Genomic DNA, 24,284 nt, shown 5'->3' on the forward strand with positions numbered 1-24,284 from the left:
CACAATCACTCTCTCTCGCACACCACTCACACACGTGCATGCTGACTTCATTAGAGTACGAGGTCCACAGCTGTGGTACTTAGAAGGTACCGAACAGCCCCGTCACGTGACTGATCTCAACTGCATTAGGTTTTTGTTTGTGTTCACTGATCATACAAATCTTTTACTGCAACTAAGGTTCATAGCACAATATTTTGTCTTTTATGATCCTTTCTTCCAGAAGATTTTTTTTAATTTATTACCAATCAATCTTGTTAATTTTTCTGCATGACTCTTTTCATATTTTAATTTGTCTTGACTGAACTTTCCCTGTACACGAGCATTTGTTTTTGTTTTTTCAAACTACAAATATTTTAGTTTGGGGTCACTGCATGTTATCGGGGTTTTTCATTTGTCAAGCCTTCACATCACCTCGTAACAATATGCGATAAATGATCTTCTTACATGCGCAGTCTCAACTTCCTGTTTCAGGTCCAGGCGCGGCTTTGCCCAAAAGCGAGTCGGACGATTTTTCAGATTTGGCATCCGACCTCGACTTTGATGAAGTAGCCTCTGAACGCAGTCGCCCAGATGGCTCGAGCACGGAAGAAATCGCGCGAGATTTCTGCGTGATCTCTCACCAACTTCCGCTGCCCTGAAGGGCGGTCCCAAGGTTACGAACGGGGTCAGAAAGGAGACCGGAGGCAGAAGCATCGGCCTAAGTCGCTGAACCTGTCCCGCTCCGCCAGCCACACATCGTCCGACGAGGATGGTGACGAGGAAGATAGCGGGGGAGCGGCAGGGGGTGAGCACTCTGGGAAGCATAGGAGCATGGTGACGAGGAGAGGGCCCAAAGCGCGATGAGGCCGATTCGAGGGAGCGAAGCGGAAGGACAAAAAACCTGCAGATCGATCTTCCTGGAAGAAAGATGGCGCGACTTCAGCAGGAGCCATCCACCAAGTGAGCCAAACCTCCATGGCAACTCCAGACATCCTCCACCCCTCGCTAATCCCCACACCAACACCTACTCTTACGGACCTCCGAACCACCCCCCACCTGTTGCTCATCATCACTCTCACCCTCCGTATGGACATGCGCACCAGTTGTCACACGTCCCTATCCGTGATACGAACGCCATCATGCCAGCAGAGTTTGTCGAACCCAACAAAGCTGTCAACAGTCCCACTCCTCCTCGCAGTCCCAGCTGGAGGGAGGGACTAGAAAGCCCACCGTTCTCGCCGCGTCGCCGGGACTCGTATCCAGGAAAAAAGTCCCGAGGATCACCAGTGTCTCCGAGAGACAAGAAAATGCACTTCACCTATAATGACCTTTCACCGTCTCCTCGCGCCTACTCCTTCGACGATGGATACGAGGGTCAGCTGAGGGCGAGTGTCGGTGGTGACACCATGAGCTTTAGCCAGCACGGTGTAAACTCCTTCTCGCAACGACTGTCCCCCAAGTCGCCAGACGAGGAAAAGGAGTCGTTTGCGAGCGCGATGGCTCATCAGCTGCACTTTGAGCTGCCTCCCACTCGCGGAGCCAAGACAGGGTCATCTACTCTCTCGTCCTTTGGTCATAGTGGGCCAGACGGTGCCTTTGTCCCACCCCTGGTGGGACAACCGTTGTCGCTGACTGGATCCGGGTCTGCGTACGTAGGCAGTGACATGATTGGGCTTCCACACTCAGCGCCGGTGATGGACCTGGCAACCTTTGCTGCCACCGTGGCCAGCAACACGGCCACCTTGACCTCGATGACCGTGTCCCCCACAGCCATTCTCCCGCATGGAGCGACTGGGATGAGTTCTCAACACCCAGAACCCTTGTCCCCAGACTCAGTCGACAGCACTGACTCGACTTCCTCGCCTGGGTCACCGGGATACTACGACAACGCCAACTCGACCTCCGACGATATGGAGGACATGGAGCTGGCGGACCCAACATCAAAATCCATCGACATGGGAAGCTCTAAGAGGCAGAAAGCTCGACCCCCTTCCACTGACTGGTCCCCGGTTATAGACCTGTCTCCAATTTTGGACGTTTCACCCTCAGTGGAGGAGGCGGAGCAGGAGGACATGCTGGCCAAGCAGCTGGAAGAACTGGAAAGGCAGAGGTCAAGGGAGGAGTCAGACATGGATAGAGACGATCCGGACATGGAAGACGACGAAGACGAGGACGTTCACATGGTGTCCATGTCTGCCTCCATGTCTTCCAGTCAGGACCGCAGCGAGTCCTTCAATCCTTTCGCGCTGCGATCCGACCAAAAGCTAGAGGACGACAGCTCTGATGGACTGGAGTTGACAGAGTTCACTTCTTTCAGCGCCTTGAGGCGCTACGACAAAATCGAAGACATCAGCAAGATCGGTGACAACTGCATGGATGAAGACGAGCTGATCCACGTGATCGCCACGGAGACAGCAGACGCTGCGATTGCAGCAGCACTTGAAGAGCACAAGCGACAGCTTCTGTTAAACGAGGATGAGAACGGGAACCCACCATCTCCCTCGGAAGACGTTCCATTCCCTTCATGCACAAGTCAAGCTGAGGCTACCGCCACCTGCAGCACGGGGCCGACAACCGTGACTGCCAGCATGAGTACGTCCGTCACAAGCGGTGGAGGGTTCGCGGAGGGCACACAGGAGCAGGACGCAAGAAGCCAGCGGCGGGCACTAGAAGCTCACATCAGCGACGAGATCAGCAAGATCACGCAGGGCATGCAGGACATCGTCCGGCGCGGAGCGGCTGATGTCAAGCCCATCCCCCCTCCTAAACCACGCCGGCGCTTGCCAGAACCTACGCCAGAAATGACAGCTGCTGCGGCTGCTGTTGCTGCGACTGCTGCTTCCTCTAGTTCCTACTCGATGATCTCTCCAATCCAGTTTGCTCCTCCGCCTTCTAAATCACCTTCTATGTCTGCTCATCGCAAGCGCAAGACCAACGGACCTACGCCAAAGGTGAAGGCTGAGGCGAGAAGAGAGGAAGTGGTTTTGAAGCAAGCACCTGTAGGCTGTCGGCCATCGGAAGATGCTCGACAGAACGAACTTGCGGACGGTGCAAATCAAACAGCTAGCGCTTTCATGTCCGCTTCCGGTACAGAGGCAGATGATAGTGGAATACCCCGCCAAGATTCGGCAGAGCGCCGCAAGGCCAAAGACATGAAGGCCAAACCGAGTCCTCTTCTGATCCAGCATATTGAGGCCGAAGAGCAGTCTGTATCCCCTCATTATCGCGTAATGGACTCGCCCCCGACCCCGGAAAACAAACTCATCAAGCGAGAATTCTCCGAGAGCACGTCTGTGTCCCCTTCTTCCTCCCCAGACGCTGACCATTACATGTACCCGTCTCCCGTCACTCCCCCCGACTCGGATCTGTCTCCCCCAAAGCCACACTCACCATCTTCGACGGGCACGGACCTAGACGAAGATACCCTCCGCTACAGCAGCGCTGGCGAACTCAGCGCTGCAGGAAGCGGAAGTGGGGTCAGCACCATCAGTGCGGGAGCTCAAAGTCTCTCCAGTCAAGTAAATATGGACGCAAATGTTGACTTACCATCCAGAGAGCGAGAAGAAGGGGAGCCGTGTCTCGTGAAGACCTTTGCTAACCCTATCGTTCCCATCCGCAGCAAAGCCGCTGGAGGCCCTGCCGCGGACGACAACCCGATCCCTGCGAAACCACCACTTCCGGTACGGCCTAAGCCTAGCCCAAGGACTACTGAGCATACTGGACCGGAAACAGAAGAAGGGCCGAGCGTGCGCGACAAGATCCGGGCCTTTGAACAGGTAACGGACTGATGTGGGAAGTGTATGTTTGTACGTCACAAGTTGTGTGTAAGCATTGTCCTCGCCTCCGGCATTTTTAACAGCCTGCTGATCTCGTTGATGGAAGAAGACCATGGCCAGGGTAGCTCTGTCTTCGAATTGTACACTACAAGAGCAGTTAATATCTCGATTTCTCGAGAAATTTTCTGAACTCGATTTTTTTTTTCCAGTCTCTGATGGATTGAAACCAAAGTTAGTTTAATTCTCGAGGGTTGCTGGACGGCCATATCTTTTTTTCCCTTTTAATTTCCCCCATTTGTCTATTCGTGAATATCTGTCATGAAAGCGTCCTTCAGCTCTCCCTAGAGGAATTGTGACACCCCGGCCATGCTGTGCCATCCTCCTCCCTGCTGCATGAAGGGGAGAGAACCAGCAACGTTCTCGTGCAACCGACCTGCGCATGAGTATTACGCGCTCATAATTTTGGATAACAAGTGTTTAACACTCACAAGCGCTCTCTCGGATCGATTATCCTCAACTGAGTGCATTCTTGTCAAGAGGGTGTGAGCGCAGGATATGTTTCAACAAACGTTGTCGCAATCATCACAACGGGGTGTCGCGATAGCTCGTTGGTACAACACTCGCTTCTCGGTGAGCGAGTATCAAAGGTTCGTCTCGGGACACACGCTTTTCTCTGGCTGTCCACATGGTTGGCTGCCGGGTTTTTCTTCCAACTCCAGTTTCCCTCGTGGTAAGAATTCATATTCAGGTAAAACTTTCTAACCTAGGAAACCATCCAGCCAACCATCCGTCAACGACCATTCTAAGCCCGTTTCATGTTAAAACTTCGTGTGATTATGAGAACCCACAGAACTTCTTGGTTCTTCTGTAAAAGATAAATCAATGTACAGCCTTTCTGAGTTTTTCCACTCTGCCACGCAACGGCCAATTTTGCAGACAAACTAACGATAGGCTTTCAGAAGGTGGGTGTGCGCTTGAACGGTTCTGGAATCGAAACCATTTAAAAGTACACAGCTGATGCTGCTGTTAAATGGGATGCTTATGCACGCGACAGCTGAGACACAGTCTGCCAGAGGCTTTAAGCCTATACTCTAGTGACGTCAGCGTTTGGCTTGTGGCTGATCTCATTTCTTTATCCATGGTCTCGACTCTCGGCCACATGTCACGTTTGGCGAGAGAAATCGCTATACCTGTGCCTGGGTCTGGGATTTCTATGGACATGTACTCTGGTATTTGTAAAGGTATGGGTTGTGTGTGTGGGTGTGTGCGTGTGTGTGTTGTTGTTTTTTCTGTACCCATGCACTCGAGCACTCAAGAGATTGCTAATCATGTTTTGTTTGACCATTTCTTTGAAATGTCAAGGATCAGAATGTTATTGTCAGATCGCTAAAAACCAGATGACGCTCACAATTTCTCGTTAGCTGAATACTGAACACAGAGCTAGTCTCTGGAGTCTCGAAATAAAATGTCTGTTGATCAAGACTGATAAGATGCGAAGGATGCTCCCGTTATTTTGCTCACTACTCGCCATTTTGCCAGTCAGCCTCACTTCGTGCATGTCTGCAAGAGGCACTCACTTATTCCTTCATTGATCTTCTTCAATTCTGTTTCAAACTAGGATATGTGGATGGTAAGTTTCTTTTCTGATTCTACCGGCTCAAGCTGAATTTGCTTCTTATGTTTGGATTAAGAACTGGATTATTGTGAGAGCTTAATTTATTTTATTCGTTCCCTACTCCAATTTCTTCCATTCTTCCATATCTTTTCTCTTTTTTTTACAGCGATATTTTCTAATTTTCGAAAGTTTAAATTTGCCTGCAGTTCATGTCCACGCATGTCTTACATTTTTCTGAAGGTGCGCTTATGCAATATATAAAGTATTTCGTTTATATTGCACGTTTGTTGTAACTAGTAGCTATTTGAAAATTATGTATTTTTTATTTTGTTGAATGATATTCTTGAGATAACGTGATATTTTTTCTTCCCTATGTCCTGTACATATTATGGTATTTTGGTATGCTTGCATGAGGTTTAACACTATGATCGATTCCTAAAAAAAGAAGCTGCTGCTCATCACAATGCGAATTTGTTGGTAGATTTTTTTCATTTGATATGGCGTGTATTTCGGCATGAAAATTCCTTTGATTCCTGTGTAAGCATTGGTATTATTACATATTACCGAGAGCAATCTAAAGTAAAACATAACTGACATTTTATCTTGATGACTACATCTGTCTTTACACTTATGTGCTAGCGCATAAAAAGTTGTATTGTTTTAAAATAATTACTAGTACAATATAGTATTAATAACTTTATCAACTGTCAGAACTATCTTCTTCCTTTACTTAGAAGCGTCGCCGTCGAAGGCCTGGTTTGCCAACGTCTAATAAATGTTTCGGCATACATTTTACAATATTTTTACGAATTCTCATTCACCAATATTCTATTCTTTTCTTTTGTTGGAAGGGATTTTCTGTGCTCACTTCGCTTTCTTCATTTCACGAGCATCTGACTTCAGTCTTGGCTATTCTCTCACTCTTTCTTCCTCTCTCGGTTACAGTGTGTGAGCGATTCTTGTTCAACGATCATGAAAGTTTATTTACCCTTGCTTCCCACATTATTGGCACCAGCTATAATTATGAGGTGTTTTTCTTTGTCTTAACTTTGTAACTTGGGTGTATAATGTTTTGTGAATATTTTTATTTGATTATACACAATGTGTGCGTCGTTAGTAATGTCGATATCTGGAATTATTCTTCACGATTTACAGTTGCGTTCACATAAAGCGTGTAGCTGTCTATTTAATTTTCTCATTATCATAAAAATTACTCATTCTAGAAATGTCTTTATTTAAACACATGTTGGTACATTTAAAACCACAATAATGACAGCATAGTCGCACTTTTTCCCCTCTTTCATTCTCGCGCACGCGCGCGCACTCACACACGCACACACACTAAAATTACGTCATGCATCCCAACTCTTCGTCAGAATCCACTCTGATATTACGTCATGCACCCTATTGCTACGTCATACTGTAACTTTGCGCCCTCTAACTTTACGTCATTCAACGTCATGTCTAATTTACGTCGCGCGTGGCCTTACCATCGGTCTGTGTGTCGTGGGGTCGTCGTGCCGGACCCCACCCACAGCTGGTGTCACCGACCCCGTTTGAAGAAATCGATGGCAGTTCGACCTCTCCGCGTGACATTGACTCGTGGGAGGAAATTGGCCTTGAATCACACGTGACCCCACCCCCGCTGTTTGGTCACGTGATTAGTGAGACTGGCACACAGCCGCTGAACGTTACAGCACGTAGGACTTATCAAACGATGTTTCTCTTTTTCTCCATCACACTTCTTTCTTGTGGTACACGTGCGACTGTGTGGGTAGGTGGGGAGGAGCGATGGGTACTCGTGTTGTTATAAAACATAAGATGTGTGTGTGAGAGAGAGAGACAGAGAGAGAGAGAGATAAATTATTTCAACACGTAAATACATTTTAAATACATTTCTGTATACATTGCTAGTACGAACACTAGCTGGAACTTTCCTTGTGGATTTATAAAGTTGTAAGTCCTCATCTCCAACTGGCTGTTAGCTGACCTAGTCAAATTTTTTTCCATTTCATTAGTCTCATCTACACATAAACCATCTACTCATAAGTCCAACCTGTGTTTTTTCGCTCTATTTTTAGTATGGTGTCAAATTTAAAACTTACAAATTGGTGAGGAGGGAGTGGCGAAGTTCTTAAAATCTCGTCTACATCATCATGTAATCGCTTCGCTGTCGTGACTAATGTGTCAAATTCGATCAATGAAAAAGTTTCATAAAAAAAAAGTGGATAAACGGGATTTCTATTGCGACAACTCTAATATTTGTAAATAATTAAGTCTTTGATAGAATCTGTAGTTCCTCATTAACGGTGTCAATGGCCTCCGCAGGCTCCGGCAACGGGTCGATACTGACCTAGTTTCTGCAAGCGGCAAGTGCTGACCCGAATTCTTCTAATCAAATATTGGAATCGCACCATGTTCCTCCCGCGTCTGTGCACTCACCAGAAGACCGGTGAAGTGTAAGGCAGTCTTTCCTTTCATTCGTTAAGATCCGAAACTATGCGACCAAATTAAAAAGAGTGTGCGCTAGCTCTGCAGAAGATCAAAATGGCGACGGGTTAGCGAATCGTCGAAACCGACAGTTTCAGAATTGTGCAAAGATGTGTCGTGCTGTTTGGGATTAACCAGCTGAGCGCTGCTGCTGCTTGCTGCTGCTGCATACACACGCCTTGGCTTGCCTTTCTCATTCTATTGATCTCTTTGCCAGTGCCTATCTTCCTGTGTATTACACATAACCCATGAGTCATCCGTGTTCCGAGGGGCTTCTATCTCGTCCTTCTGATTGCCGTGTGTGGGCTGCTGGACTCAAGCCTGTCAGTGAGGCGAGACTGACTTTGCGTTGTCTGGCTGTGCCGCTGGAAGGCCCTGAATGATTGGACACACTCCCTTTCCCCCCACCAGCTGCTGCTTCTGCGAAACACAGTTTGGACAAGTCCTTCGCCTCGCTGTGTCGTCTGCTTCGGAAGCAGAAATGGTGGACTGGACTGGATTTCCGTTTGCTTTGAACAGTAAGAGATGTGTTTTTGGTGTGTGTAGCTATGTGGTGAAGAGCCACTTTCTCGTGCGTGTTGCTGCGTGTGGAGTCACGTGACCTCGTTGGCTGTCAGCAGTTTTGTTTTTCTTTGCCAAGTCTCAGTTCATCTGAAGCAAGGAACGGAGGGGGAAGAGGGATTGAGAGGGAGAGGGGAGAGGAAGGAGAAATTAAGAAGAGAGCTCTGGCTTCGTTTTTTCAAATGTCAGCAGGGTTGGGAAGCAAGAAATCGACTCCAGTTTTACCTCAGCCATGTTTATCCCCGATGTACACAACACCGTGGCCTAGGCTGCAGGTTGCCATCGAGACGAGGCCGTCTGGTGGAGACTGAAAATCATGATCCGTTTGATATGATTTTTTATTTTAAACCGGCGTTCATTTCTTCCTGTCTTGTCCAGCTACCTCTGATATAATTGTTATTCCGATAAACTTTAATCATTATTCTTAGAAACACGTTTTACGCATAAGCATTGGCTGATCAGTGTATTAAAAAAATTAAATATAAATCTTTTGTTCTGATCAGGATGAAAATATGTCAGCTTTCTCCGTTTCGACAGTAGAAAAAAATATTTTATGTATTAAGGCAAAGTTCATGTCATAAATAATTTTAGGTGATTCAGCTCACCTGGTATTGCATATTTTTTAAGAGGTATTGGTGCTGCAAGATAATACTCCCTTTCCTTCATAGGTATAAATACTTCGGGGAAAATGTTGAACTCTTTTATACATGAAGTAAAAAAAAAACACAAAAAAACACGGTATTTGTTTTCAGCGGTGGGCTTCTTGACATAAATACAGTGTTTGTGGATAGTGAGGAGCGAGTGCGCGCAGTTCACGCCCAAGGAAGCATCACCAGACACAGTGAGCTGTTTCCGGAATCGAGCCTCTACAATTTTCAGCTGCCGCGGTTTGAAATTCGTTTGCAGCAGAGAAAGGCGTATTGATCATTCGTTCAGAGAAAGGCTGATGAAAAACAAACAGGAAGGCAGGCTTCGAATTTTACATCAGTGCATGCGTGTGCGGCCCTTGCACGTGTATGTAAAGGTGATGTGTGTTTACGTGTTCACCTCTGTGTGTGTTTTATATGAGAAACTGGAGGAAATAGTTGGGATATATGGGTATGCATAGAATGGTTCTAATACTTTCACTTCTGGAAAGTCTTTATTGATTACAAACCCACGTCCCACTGTTCTGACTGGTGTGCGCAGGGCAATTAGCCGTTTGGACTTATCACGTGGGCAGAACACAGCCAATCATGCGAGCAGGAAACAGTCAGTTCTGTAGGCAGGATTCCAACGGGCAAAGAGAGAGAGAAAGAGAGACAATATTGATTGAAATTTATCTACATATCTCTTATGGGTAAAGCATCCTGATCTGGCTAAGAAACCATCGACATGTGGACAGTAGGTCTTTGTTGGTTTGTATAAGAAGTCAACTTCTTATGGGCAGAGGCTTTAGTTTAGAGAAGAACACGAATTTCTGTACGCAAAGAGCATTGGCTTTGTATTGACTGCTTCATGGCCATTCACAATCCTTTCCTGCCAAGCTACAATGCCCACACTATCAATACTATAGCCTGATGGATAAACATGGTGGTCACGTGGTAGTTGATGATTTCCCACAAATCGTAAAAATTTTACTTATGACATTCCTCAATCTCTTTCTCCACCAAGTATAAACGGACATTCTTCCGGGAGTTCTTTTCCTTTGTGCCCGTCTAATAATTTTTAAGTATCGTACTTTCAGAAGTTTATTTGTCCCGAAAAAAAAAAAGACTACAGTCGCGGAAAACATCGTCTCGAAATAACCAACACAGGTGACAGTTCAGCTTGTGGTGATATTTACTGTTGTTTGCTTCTCTGTAGTTATTTTTGCTTACTCTGTGCGATGTATAATTAGGATTTGTCAGGCGGCGTCTCTACATTCCATAAATAACTCATACCTGATCGATCTCGCGAGCGAGAACAACTGGAATTGTTATTCCAGATAATCCCCCCGAGATCCCGTCGGCTGATTTTTTCTCCTGCAGGTGCCGATAGTCTCACATGGGCTGTTATACGACCTCGTGGTCTCACCTGTGCAGAAACAAGTCTAAAAGCGGCGGCAGGTAGGGGTAGTCTACACTACAGACAACAACAATGGCGTCCGAACCCAAAGGCGCGCGCCACCCGTATCGATACCCGAATGAACAGTGTAATACATCCGTCAGCAAATTTAGGAGTAAATACCTGACTACGGTTAGGTTGGGAAGGTAAGGCAGTGAATTGATACAGTTCTTCCGTTCACAAACAGTCTCGGACAGCAAAGTGCGGACCTGCCAACCCTCCCTTCCCCTTTTTTCTCTACATGGCTGCCGTCTGACGATTTGCGACAAGCTTGTGGCTAAATTTACAGAGGCAAAATTATGAGCTGAGGTGAGAGTGGCTATTCATTAAGGTCAGAGTGTATAGACACACGGGGGGCTGACGTCCGTCCACCTGATATTTTTCCGACCATCATATTTCATCTGTGGCATAGCATTTCTGCAGGAGCGTGGCCTATCAAAGTGACATTTCTGTCGTTGGTTCTCGCGGCAATCTGGCAGTGATTTACAGGCAAATAGCGGCTTACATTAGGAGAACTTTGGTGCCAACTATTTATAGAAAACCTGGAAATTCCTGACAGCCATGTGCACAGATGCCCTAGTGAATTTCGCACCTGATACCTGAACCTCCCTGTGATGCCTGTCACCCCTTAGGTCTTTAATCAAATTACAAGAGTTATTCAAAGGGTATGGGGGATGCAGGCAGTAGCTTCAAGGATTTATTATTTTGTAATATTAAATGTAACTAATGTATGTAAGAATGGGAGGGGTTTGTGTTACTAACCTGTGTAAGAATGGGAGGGGTTTCGCTTCCCGATGCTGGGTGCAGTCCGAGTGGCCTCGGGCAGGGGGAGGTGAGTCTCGCGCTCCCTGGTTCGCGTGGTATGCACGCGGATGGCTATTTTTAGGGCAACTCTTAGGGCCACTGATCGATAACAAGTTATCGATCTTTCCGGTCCGTTTTTTCCCCGCCCACACCCAACATGGGATTGACTTTTCCTAAACCATAGTAACGTCACGTTAGGTGAAATCGTTCTTGTCACAGTGTAAACGGGTATGTTTGTGTGTATGTGAGTGTGTTGAATATGTGTGTAGGCGCGTGCGTGTGTACGAGGAGTGTTCGATCTGCAAGTAGGTGCTCATGTACTGAACAGTGGTTCCTCTAGCCTAGGTTATTAATATCATGATGTTATACTGGTACAGGTGACGTGTATATGATATGTCATACTGGTAAAGGTGGCTACCCCATATTCTTTCTTGCACTTACACCAAGTCTTGTGGTGGGTACAACGTACCTATTCGGGATTTTGTCGAGCATTTCCTTAAATGGGCATCTGCAGTTCTCGCCTCCATTATTTACAGGGCAATCCATGCATTTTCTTCAACTTTCAGAAAAGAACTTGTTAATGAGTCAACATACTGCTTTGCCTCAATGTGCTTCCCCAGATTATTGTTTACTGGGTGTCCAGTGCTTGGTAAGTGCTTGCCACCCCTGAGACTGTGGCTGAAGACATTGATTAGTGTCAGTCGGCGCCTGCCAGACGAGGACAGCGCATTCAGCAGGATAATCGCCACTGGAAATTGGATAGCGTCGACATCAATACGGAGGATATTTTAATCAAAGCTGTTCGTACCATCTGCCTTTTCCTCCCAGTCATCATTCAAACACCTCATATACACGCACGCACACACACACTCTCACACACTCGAGTCTCCAGTCTCGACAATACCACCACCACCAACAACAACAACAATAACAACAACAACACATTCTCTGTAAATTGAAATTATTTGAAACGATGATCTCGAGCAAACACACGACCATGTTCTTTTGAAAATAATTTCTGGTAAAAAAATTTTTATGGTGTACTTATGTTAAGATAAAACATGTGTATTTGTTGTTAGTGTTAGTGCATATATCTTTTCATAAAATATTTCTGCTTTAGTTACTTTACAATTGTTATAGTCCTTAAGATTTCTTTTTCAACCTCAAGAAAAATTTTACTTGTTTAAGTGAAAAAAAAATGTCAATGGAAATATCATTCCGATGAAATCATTTTTACTGTTCTCCTGCTTATTTACATTAAACATGTGGATTATTCAAAAACTTGTCACAGTATTGTATACTGTAATGCAGTTTTGATGGCTTGATATTATCTCGAATCTGTATAGTTTTTGGTTTTAGGCAGGTTTCGATGTTTCCACCTACTTTCCGATATACTAGGATAACATTGCACTGAAGAAGGTTTGTGTTTATTTTGTTAATTTGATTACGAACGGTCGCAAAAGTGACATAGAGACACCCGGGGGCTGCTCTCTGTGAAGGACCCGCCGGTGGGGTCCGGTGGGAGTGTGGAGTGGATTTCCACAATATTGTGTGGGCAGCCTTGTATGTGGTGAAGAATACATTAAAATAGTCTCTCGTGTATTTTTGTTTTTGAGAGACTGCTTGCATTAAAGGTTATTTCTGTAAATGAAGCTCAAGGTAGACACGAAATGTATATAAAATGATGTGAACTAATAGAAAGCTAATAGTGTACGAAAGGCTCAAAGTTCTCGGCGTAAAGAAACTTCCTGATTGAACTATTGCTTCCACAACAGAAAGTCCCTGTAAGTGCCTCGCTCTTGGTATGGCCTTGACTTTTAATCTTGACACATGAACATCTTGCTTCATTGTCTACTGAACAACCCCGTTTTAGTTGCCAGTCCACTTAATGTCTGCTTATAGCCACCAATGCCCCTTGAATGTCGACTTTTGTACCCGCGAATCCTGCTGCAAAGACGTCGACGGAAGACGATCGCTTACCTTTGACCATCCTCCACATCATTTTTTGCCTGTTTTGATAGTCAGCCATCTTTCTCCACCCAACTTATTGCAAGTCAATGTCCAAAGATTTTTGAAGGTAAACGTTTGAGCAATAAGTGATCACGTGCTGATGATGTCACCAGAAGGTCAGGAAAATGAGCTTTTGAACGTCGCCAGCTGATGGCCTATCGCCGAGTGGCAAATCTTGGTCGACAATCGATGAGAGCCTGGGTACTTGTGTGCAGCCATCGATTGGTGGGTTGGCTCACGTGATATTTCTCGCTGGCTACCTTACGTGACCCTGGGAAGTCCGTCATAGGCAGTGACGTGTGCTCAATCATGCACGAGCACGTACACATTCGCAAAACACACACACACGCACTGTATAGGGAGAGACTAGTGCAGCTCGAGGTGGATTCTTCGTTCTGTGATCTCTGCATGACAACAGGAAGTCAGCCAACAGTTACCCCTTCCTCCTCGTTCCCCGTCTTTTCCCTATTCTTTATGTAGTCACGTGATCTCAGACATCTTATGAGCCATTCTCACTGTTGCGTCTGTTCGCGGTAGCGTATCCATATTTTGAGTCCCTTACCACCAGGGTAGCCACCTCGCTTGTTCACTTTTCCACCCACCCACCCACCACCCCATTCACCCATTCACTGAGCCAAGCCCGCCCTGCAGCTCGCTCGGTCAATAATTATTCCCGAATAACTACAATCTTCGTGGAATGATGCACTGGCTGGGGCCCTCGGCTGGCCGGCAAAGTTCATAATAACATCTTATTACTAAAAGACATGCAGACGCGGAACTAATGCCATGTGTTTGATTCCTGGCATTAATCTTCCTTTATTTATTTCGTCCAAGAAACGCTACAACCGATCTGCATGAAACACGTATCCCCGGCCAGCATTATTGCTCGACAAAGTTCGACACAAACATTGCTCTTCTTACTGACTAGTTAGTGGATTCTTGTTAAGCTGGACTCAGATGTTAACTCAGTAACTGCGACTGTGGAATATCGCCTTGTGACCTTCGGCCACTGCAGATTAAAGTAACAGCAGTTAAAATTTCTCGGCAAATACCCTTCGTCCACTGAGTTAAAATGTATCTTTATTTTACTCTTAAAAAGTCTTCATGAGTACGAAAATCTTTAAAAGAGACTGAAACTATATAACTCTAATAATAAACTAGACTGCAGCTTTATCTGGGTTAGTAGGTCAACTGTTATGGGGGAGCCGTTCTAGGGGTGTAGCTATGATGTCATGGGGCGTTGGGCTTGAGATATGGCATCCATGGGGCTCCCCAGGGTTGTAACTATGGACGAGGGGCAGAACAATATCAAGGGCAGCCATAACTGCCGGCCAGTGGAGCGAGTTTGGGTGACTTTTGACCTTCATGAATACGTCAATCGTTGTCTTGGACAACCTAAAGCAGTAAAGTAAAGTTCTGGAGGCAACATTCCCTTTGCAGCCTAAAGGACACATTGATTTACCGCAGAGAAATCGCTGTTGTCAGTGTTAAATATTAAAAATTTGTAGTTAATGATTTACTGGATTGTAGAAAAATGACTTTCGCCTCGAAAATTAAGTAACCTTTCTTGAATTAGACGAAGATTTATTTCCCTTTGAAATGATATTCAAAAATATGTTCTTGATTGTTTATTTTTAAATTTTTGACTGTTTGTTTCAAACCGGTTTAGAAGAACATGAAGTAAAGATGTAGTCAATGACTCATTTATACCTACAACAACAGTGTTGTGGGTACATTGCCTGCTGCATGCATGCCGCATGTGCCTGCGCTCATGAACATTTACAGAAATGCGTTTACACTTCTTGCTTTTCGCATGTGATGGTCATGGATATTGGTTATCTGTGTGTGGATGACATGGATGCCAATGCTTTGTGCGTATGGATGCCGGCTGGATGTCTGCGTTGTGTGTGTGTGTGTGTGGCATGGTATCAACTCTTTGCTCGTGAGAACATGGATGTAAGTGCTCTGTGTACTTTGGATGACAAAGTTGACTGTTTCTACAAATGGATGTTATGCTTTTCTGCATGTGGATGACAAGAAATGAAAGCCTTTTTACCATGTGGATGACAAGGAATTTAGTGACTTGTATGCATGTGGATGACAAGGAATTGAGGCCTGTTTCACAACGTGATGATGAAACTTTGCTTGCATTTTGCTTGTGGAAGACATGAAAGCTTTTCCGTCTGCATGGCATGGATGTGAGTGCTTTTAGATTAGAGTGACATGGAAACATTACTTTTGTATGTGATGACATGAGTATAAGTAAGTTTGATATTTTTTCCTCGCTGTAGCACATCAATTTCTCTATCAGTTTGTTTTGTCTAATCTCATTTTCATTGAAGAATGCTTTTTAATATCATTATGTCATATTATTTTGATTACGGGAGCAAAAGTAATTAATGGACATAGAAACTTTTTTAATAAGAGAAATCATCCTACATGAGCCTGATTTCGCGACAACAGTTTCATTAGCAAACACTAACTGAACTGTCAAGTCTTAGAAGACATGAATGACAAGGTATATACCTTTGTTTTAAAAAAAATATTCCGCTTTTAAATGCAACAGCTTTTTCCCCTGTTCCAGATCGCCAACATTCCTAAGGAAAAGAGGATCGAGCCGAGGCGAGAGGTGAGACGAGAGTTGCCCAAAAAGGCACCCAAACCCCCGCCCAAGGACCCTGCCATTGTCTACACCAGCACCACGTGCACGGTGACGACCACAACGCCACCAGCGACTTCCACAGCAACTAAGGACAGTAAGAAGGTTCGGAGGAAACTGCCGCCTATCCCTGTTGGCGAGGAGCCAATTCTTGCTTCAAAGACAAAGCTGAAGCGACCAAAACCTCCTGCTCGAAAAACCGATTCGTCGCCGCGGCTGTCGCCTCCATCCGCCCCTCCCAGGACCACCTCTCCGCTGCCCAGACAGCCTCCACCACCACCACGGCAGCAGCAGCAGCAGCAGCCACTGGTGGTGGCCCCGGAGCTAGAGAAGCATCTTCAGCAGAGACAGTATGACGTCGCCCTGTCCAGGAAACCGCCTCAACAGCAACAGCAGCAGCAACAACAACCCCAGCAGTTCACTCGCCAGACGCCACAGCTGTCTCCGACACTGCAACAGCTGCCACCGCCAATGCCAGCCCTCCACCAGCCGCTGCTGCAGAGGGGCGCGGAGGATGCGCTGAACGAAGAGGACATGGAGGTGGCGCAGATTACCACCAAGGTACAAGACAAGCGCAAAGTGCCGCTGGGCGACATCATGAAGTCCAAGAGCATCGAGAGTTCTGACCCCACCCGCTCCCGTGACCGGACGCGAGCCGGGGGGCTAGAGGCACCCGGGGGCTACTCGCTGCAGAGGGCCGCGTCGGTGGGGTCTGGTGGGAGCAGCAGCAGCACCTTCGGTTCGTCATCCATGGATGAGACAGACGCCATCATCGACGCGCTCATCAATATCTATGGCATCCCAATCACCGAGGCCATGAAGTCGCTTAAGAGACGGCTGCAGGAAGAGCTCAGGAGGGTCACACGCGACAGGAAGCGGAAGCTGGAGGAGCTGGAGGAAATCCGTGCGCTTCAGATGCAGATTGGGGCGCTGAGGCTGGAGGGCGACGCTTACAAGCTGTCCCGCCACGGCGCCAGCGGCTCCGACAAGCGCGCGCCCAGCTACGTCAACATCACAGTAGAGTCCAAGAAAGCCTTGACCCCGAGGTCGTCCCCTCAGGTCACCCCTCGTCGACAGCGACACAAGCGCCAGTCCTCCGACCCAATGATCTCCAAGTTTTCGCCCATCAAGGAGGACAAAGACATCGAGGCTGACTTTCCAGACCAAACTGGCTGAGTCGTATATGGTGCGGAGTGGTGGTGGTGGTGGCTCCATGCACTCATCCAGGTACTCAGCAGACGACAGCTCTCAATCTGGCCTTAGTGATTCCGAGAGCACCCGCTCCGAACCTGTAGGAAGCACCCGTTACAAGAAGGGACAGACGACTAATTATGCCAAAATGTACTACCCTGGCCGGTCAGGCTCCAGCGAGCGCTTGCATCCGGAACACGCCCTGTTGTCCGGCAGCGGAGCCCCGCTCTCGGGTAGCCGTTCCGAGCAATATCTGGCCACGGGTATCGTTCAGGATCGCGAACGCCTACCTACTACTCCGACGATGAAGAAAAGAGTCGCGAGGAGAGGAAGGCTCAGGTGAGCTTTGCCTGCCCACCTTCTCCACGTACCCAAGGCTTCACTACATCTTCTAATTTTTTTGTTATAGATTGTCTGGGTTACTTTGGGAACAAATTTGTTCTTTCGTATTGTTTTGGGCCTCTGTCCCTCAGCCTTCCCTTTTTTTCTTCATTTTCTCATATCTCAGTTTTTTTTCATTTTTTTTTTCTTTTATGTCTTAAGGCTTTTATTGACGTCAAGGTATTTTCTTCCTTCCGTTGATGTCTGAAGGATTATGTTGACCAAGATTTTTTCTTCTCTTTGTTGCTGTGTGAAGGCTTTATTTCACTAATGGAATTAGTTCTTCGCTCGGACTTGGGAATTATCTTCATGCTATCACTTTTTAAAAGAACATGCACTTAGCCATGGAGCTCGAAATTAGAAATTGATGAGCGAGAGCTGAAATCCACAAACGATCCATACATTCCATTACAAATCTTTTGTAATTACAAAAAAATTAAAGAAAGGCGTGTTCGACATGTCCTTGTCTTTTTCCTTTCAGTAATCTTCTGGTCGGCAGGAATCTCATGAAGTTCATGTGGGTGTATTAGTAGTATAGAGTGTAGGAAGTCCGCCATCTCCTTGTGTTTGTAGACAGTAAACCTTCCCTCTTTCAACATCCAGTTGGACATGGAGGTAGTCTTCCCTTTTCTCATTGATACTAACCCCTCTTATCCAACGAATAGACCATTATCTGGAAGATGTCTGAGCTGGAGCAGAGGACTGTGACGGATAATGCTTTCAAAGAGCTAATCGTTTCAAGCTCCTGCTGGGTGTTCTGATGTCCAAGTAGAAGGAGAATTTGATGGAAGGCTGCAATGAATGGTTGTGGGATCGGTGTTCTGTCTGGCGCTGGATTGTAGCTCCACACTCAGAAGACGTAGTAAAGTTTTATTTCCTCACGTATCACAAAATACTCCAGTAAATGTTGGTGACACTCTGCAAATTTGAATAACATTTACGGTCCTAGGTTCAGATTAGGTTGCTGTAAACTCCAAGATATGCTAGAGTTTATTGCAGATCATCATCATCACTTGTCATCCTGCAAAACTCACGTTTCTGATGTTTTCTTTTTTCAGCTCATACAAATCTTGTCACGTTAGTTTAGTTTGTCAACAGTTTTATAGTTTGATGAAGTCTTAATGTCATCTCACATTCGACTTGTGCATGACACTCTCTATCCTCTTTGAAGTATCTTACAACTCTGATGTATCTCGTCTGTGTCGTCTCTTTCTATTTTTACTGACGCCGCTCTTATGTCTGACGTGTCTTGCACATCTCACGTCCCTTTGACGAGAGTTCTCTCTTCTAGCTGCAGTACGAGATTCAGAAGCGAAGACAGCAGCTGGAGGAGACGGCTCGCCTGAAGAAAGAGCTGCTGAAACTGGCCCGAGCCCGCCAAGCCATCGCCCACAGCTACGACGACATCCCTCGACAGTATGGCCCTCCATCGCACGCAGATCGCGGCAGCGTGGGAAACCTGAACATGCCGCCACGTCCAGTACCACGTGGCATCATCCGACCAATCGACGACGACATCCGCATGGCGGAACTGGCCGAACGCGAGCGCGAGCGAGAATTGGAGCGGTTAGAAAGGGCGTACATGGAGCGTGACGACATTGACGTCATCTATGACGTGCTTCCCGCGAGGAGAGGTCATCAGCCTCCTCCAGAGAGAGACCGACCTGTGGTAGGCGAGAGATCTGTAGCGGGTGGCGGGGTGGCCATGCCGTACCAGAGTCGATCAAACTATTCCTCCACGGAGTACCTGGTGCACAAACAGCAGGAGACAGCCAGGAGGCAGCGGCCTGATGAGCCACTCTATGTCAACACGGCCCCTGGGTGGATGTACGGCACAGACCTTATGGGTGTAGGGGTACCCGAGTCTCAGTCTCTGTCCCAACCTGTCCTCACCAAGCGCATCGACTCCCTTCCGTCGGTCGCACCCGGGGTACCCAGCAGAGATGGAAAGCTCTCGTCCAGTGTGACTCTCCCTGATATATATTCCAACAGGTAAGACATTTGCTTTGCCATAGTTTGTCACATTATCACTCGCACACTTCTCGGTCGTTTGTTTGTACTTTACATTCACAAGAATCCTGTACAAAGTTTACAACCATTCTTGTGCCTGGTTTACTACCAGCAGCTCCAGTGAGGAGTTATGCCCCTTTTGGGAGAGGGACATGGGGTCAAATTATTATGCAGGCTTCGGTGGGTGTTAATTAAACTGTCAGACATCAAAACATACAAAGCTCCATGTTATTTATTTCTTCGCGAGCACTGATCGAATCTTCGCGCGTCTTTGTATGTCCTCCTGTTTGTTTGCGTGCATTAACAAAGTTGTTATTGTCTTATAAATATTTATGTGTGAGATTTTCAACGATACAATCTCATCTTTATGGTCAGGAGACCCTTCGCACCTTTTTTTTGTTTAACTTTCAGATAGTATCTGCTAGTCTCTCCAGCTTACAACTCTCATCATTCCAAGATTTTAACCATTAGTCTTCCTCTTCAGTAATTAATTTCAATTCACAATTATTTCTAATTGCGTGTCTGTTCGTACCCATTTCACATCATTACATTTCACTTTCCCCTTTGGGTTAGCTTTTCATGTTTGAGTTGTATGCTTTTTGACCCTGACTTCCGGCAAAGAACTGATTACCTTTGTCCTTCTACACCCTACCCTGAGGAGAACGAGTGACGGCCGGCAGTCGACTGAGTCGCAGCCAATTGCTCGCAGGTCAAGCTATCTGCAAGTTAACCACATTAGGGTCGTTCTTAAGGTTAAGACCACTCCCTAGGGAGCAGTGCTAACAGGTTTATTCACCAGAGCGGCTAAGCAGTAAAGTGACTGAGTTATATTTCATGGATACATCATTCACTTTCTTCTGAATGTCAGCTGAAGGGAGAGAATTACTGGGTGAGCATTGGGACACTCGTGAATGAAGAGGAGAGTAGAGGGAGAATATTTGAGGGATGGACGAGAGCTGCAGACTTGGCGTGCATAAGTTTTTTTGTGATCGAACATGGGAAACATCTAAAACTACTAGGGATGGTGGGCATGCACATCATTCTAGCCTGTAGCTTTATTGGTGAGGCATGCACCACACGTCCAGAGAATTCATATTTCTGCTAAAAATCATATTTCTTCTTGCTGCCCATCCATCCTCTTCGACACACACACACGTTCAGTTCCTCCGTACTGGGAGCCTCGCCTTTTCTGGCATCACGCCATCACGCTAGGAAGTGATTTGGCTGTGAATGTGATACAGTTGTACGGCCCCGGCGGCCAATAGACTGCTTCCTGGCTAGCTCTTCGATCTGAGAGATTTCGCATTTGACTGGCCCAGTTTTCTTTCGTGTGAACATTGGGTGATGAGTTTCCTCCAGAAGGAGACTGGCAGCGGCTCGGCCACGGTTATCTGACGGATCCTGGTATTCTTTTAAATTACCAAAATCGCGACTCAGACGGTTCTCGTCGCTCAGAGGAGGCAAGGCTCTAAGCTACGGTAGCACGAACTTCGTGACCTCATCTCGGCGCATGCGTGACAGGCTGAACGGCTGGTGTCGTCTGCAGACAAGGGGACGGTTTCGACCGGAAGATGGATTTAGAAGTAGCCTGGTATGCAGACGGCAGCTTAGGTGAACTGTTAGAGATTTGTCCTTTTCCACTATCCTGTGATGCCGCATGATCGCCGGAGCTGAAAACGAACGAACTACCTTCCTGTGTTGTTGTTTTTTTTTATTTATATATAAGCCGCTTGTGCGAGGAACATGCTGAAATAGCTACCGACATTTTGGTTTTCGTCTCTTTATTTAACTCTTTATGCTGCTTGCTTGCTCTCCTGCTGTTTGATTTGTTCGCCATTCGTCAAATTGTAACATTTCGCTGCCACTGCCAAGATGCTATGTTGATGTCTTTCTTCATATATCACTGCGCAGGTGCGACCTGGACTTCCGACCCCCACATCCGGTTCATGCTAGCCTCAGCAGCAGCAGCCACACGTATGTCAACACGAGCATCTCGGACACAGACGGCAGTCCGACCAGCGTCAGTGACGTCACGCCAGCCATGCCGCTGCTGGATGATGTCAAAGACAAATCCAGGAAGATCATCCACAACATCGGCAGCGGCTCCAGACCCGTGTCCGCCGAGTTCAACATCGGAGACGTCGAAGGTTAGTCGAGTGTCTTTACCAGAGCCTGATGGGAAGTTGATGTTTGTCTACTGACACATCTAGAGATTTGATGTCTGCCTACGCTCGCTGGTGCATCTTTGATAGACGTCACCGGTGAATCTATGTATGTCTGTCTACACCTATTGGCACATCTTTAGTAGATGTCGAAGGTGATTGAATATGTTTACACTGAGCATAAAAGACGAATATGTGTGTCTACACTTATTGACACACCTTGCAGGTAATTTGGGGGTTTGCCTACACTCATTGATCCATCTGTAACAGACAAATAGAATCATTGAACACTTTGGGAATATGAAAGGTTAGTAAGTCCTGAACCAATCTCAAATAACTGCCGTGGCGTGTGGGGACTCATGTACTTTTCATGGAGTGAAAGAAGTCATAGTACAATGGGTTTCTTCTCTTCATAAAGAAAAAAAAACGACCATAAAGAAACTTTAAAAGGATGCCTGAAAGATAAACGATTTCTCTCCCACTTGTTCTTTGCTTGGGATAAACTTTAGTTTGTTCCCTCCATCTTATCAATAATTTACTTTTTCGCAAAAATTAGCAGCAATATTTTTATTGACCCTAAGTAGCAGTAAACTATTTTCCATTGAAGCACTGGATATTTAAGCATGTGTTCACACACCACACACACGCACGCACGCGCGCGCATACGTTTCACTGGTCGCCTGGGGAAAAAAAAACAACAAAAAAGTTGCTGTAAATCGCTTTGCACGCGATAGCTTCCCTTGCTGAGAGCTCTTTCTTGCTGAGACCATTACTCCTGGGCATGACCCGTGGCGCGACATGTCGGAAAACGACTTGTTTCCGATTAATCTCTGCAGTCTTCAGCACCCAACCGTTACTGCTGCTGTTGTAGCTGCTGCTGGTGGTTTTGCGGTCACCAGGCAATCAAAATGTGACTTCAGTTCCAGTAAATGCGTCCCTGACTAAACGAAACAATCGCGAGACATCTTTAGCGGTTAGGTCAAGATCGGGGTCATGGGAGACATGGCCGCCGAGGGAGCAGACTGAGGCATGATGTGTGAAGCGAAAACTGGCTCAAGTGCAAGTTTTACCAACGGAAAACTGCGAGATAGGTTGCATTATTTTGATTTATTGATGTCTAAAAATTTAAGAAAAAGTGGAAACTCTTCACACTGTGCTGCTCTCCTTCAACGATACAGACATTTTTTATTACTTCCGAGTTCAGTCGTGTCATACATTAGGTCACGTGTGAGGCTGAGCGGATGGAGCAGTATTGAGCCAGGGTGTTATCCCTTTAGTGAATTTGCAAACATGAAATGCAGCAGGGCATTCTGGGATGGACCTGATTTGTCAATATATTAACGATTGTGCAAGCATCGATCATTAAATATTTGACTGCTGGTGGCAAGGTTTGTAATGATCACAAAATACAGGGTCAGAAAGCAATTTATGATTGAGTTTCTGAAAAAAAAAGTAAAAAATGCATGATATCGGTGGTTTGTCGCACGTGCAGTGTATAAAATTGATTGTGGAGTCGTGTGAACAGTAAGGGCACGTGGCGCCAGACCTGCACAAGAGAGATTCACCTAAGTAACGGATCCTATATTAAACTAAACCAAAATGATATTTATATGTTGTGTTGCGGAGCAGATGGGGGATGAGGGGGAGCAGAAGCATTCTTCCAACATTGTATTAATATTGTGCTCTTTGTGCTCGACCACCAGACCTGATGAACGGCATGTACCGCGTGGAGAGCGACAACAGCGTCGACGCCGACGAGCCGATCATGAAACACATGATGGAAGGAGGGGTCACCATCCTGAAGCAGATGGAACGCAAGCGCCGGGTGAGCTTCCTTTGGGAAGACTGTACGGTCTTGTGCCAGTGTTATTTTACACATGTATAGTTTTACATTTTATTTCTACACATGTATAGTTTTACATTTCATTGTACGTATGCATATTCTTATAGTTTATTTCTCCGAATGTATTTTTTTTTTTTTTTACATTTTAAGTGTGCGTTGGGGCATGTTGAGAGATAAACTGAACAGAATATTTCAGTCAGACCTTAACTGGTTCACTCAGGTTTGTCTGACAACTGTCTCAGAACCGTCAGGAAGCTTTGTCATTTCTGATTTCAGCCTCCACCAGTCGAACCTACTCGGTATAATTTTCCAGTCAAGCGAATTTTGGTGACCAGGGACCCCAAAGATCGCTCAGTAGCCGGTATGATCATTTAGTTCTTCACTGTGAAATATCTTCATATTAATTTGCATTGTATATTTACCCACTACTAGCAAACACTCTTAAAACTTGAAGCTTCGGTTGTTTTGAGATTTGTTTCTTGTTGGAATCTTTTATTTGACATGTAGCTTTTAATGTTTGTGTTGTTCTTATGTTTTAATATATCATTGTGTCCAGAAGACAGTCCCACTGCTGTGGTACAACAGTCTACAAAAGTTATTATTATTATTATTATTATTATTATTATTATTATTATTATTATTATTATTATTATTATTATTATTCCATAAGACATTGTAGCGAGATACCCAGTCAGAATTAGAGGATTGCAAAATTAAA

General features: G+C 45.9%; 1 protein-coding gene across 1 annotated transcript in view; it reads left to right on the top strand.

The window, feature by feature from the left end:
- Positions 1 to 849: 849 nt before the first annotated feature.
- LOC112572976 overlaps positions 850 to 24,284 on the top strand; it is a 31,132-nt gene continuing 7,697 nt past the window's right edge. Inside the window, exons 1-8 of the mRNA XM_025253004.1 lie at positions 850 to 3,755; positions 5,374 to 5,385; positions 15,905 to 17,150; positions 17,445 to 17,509; positions 18,843 to 19,543; positions 21,473 to 21,708; positions 23,427 to 23,548; positions 23,843 to 23,927. Of these exons, the coding sequence (XP_025108789.1) occupies positions 1,119 to 3,755; positions 5,374 to 5,385; positions 15,905 to 17,150; positions 17,445 to 17,509; positions 18,843 to 19,543; positions 21,473 to 21,708; positions 23,427 to 23,548; positions 23,843 to 23,927 (5,104 nt within the window). The 5' untranslated portion in view covers positions 850 to 1,118. The remainder of the gene's footprint in view (positions 3,756 to 5,373; positions 5,386 to 15,904; positions 17,151 to 17,444; positions 17,510 to 18,842; positions 19,544 to 21,472; positions 21,709 to 23,426; positions 23,549 to 23,842; positions 23,928 to 24,284) is intronic.

This window comes from Pomacea canaliculata, linkage group LG9 (genome assembly GCF_003073045.1).
Source record: "Pomacea canaliculata isolate SZHN2017 linkage group LG9, ASM307304v1, whole genome shotgun sequence".
NCBI lineage: Eukaryota > Metazoa > Mollusca > Gastropoda > Architaenioglossa > Ampullariidae > Pomacea > Pomacea canaliculata.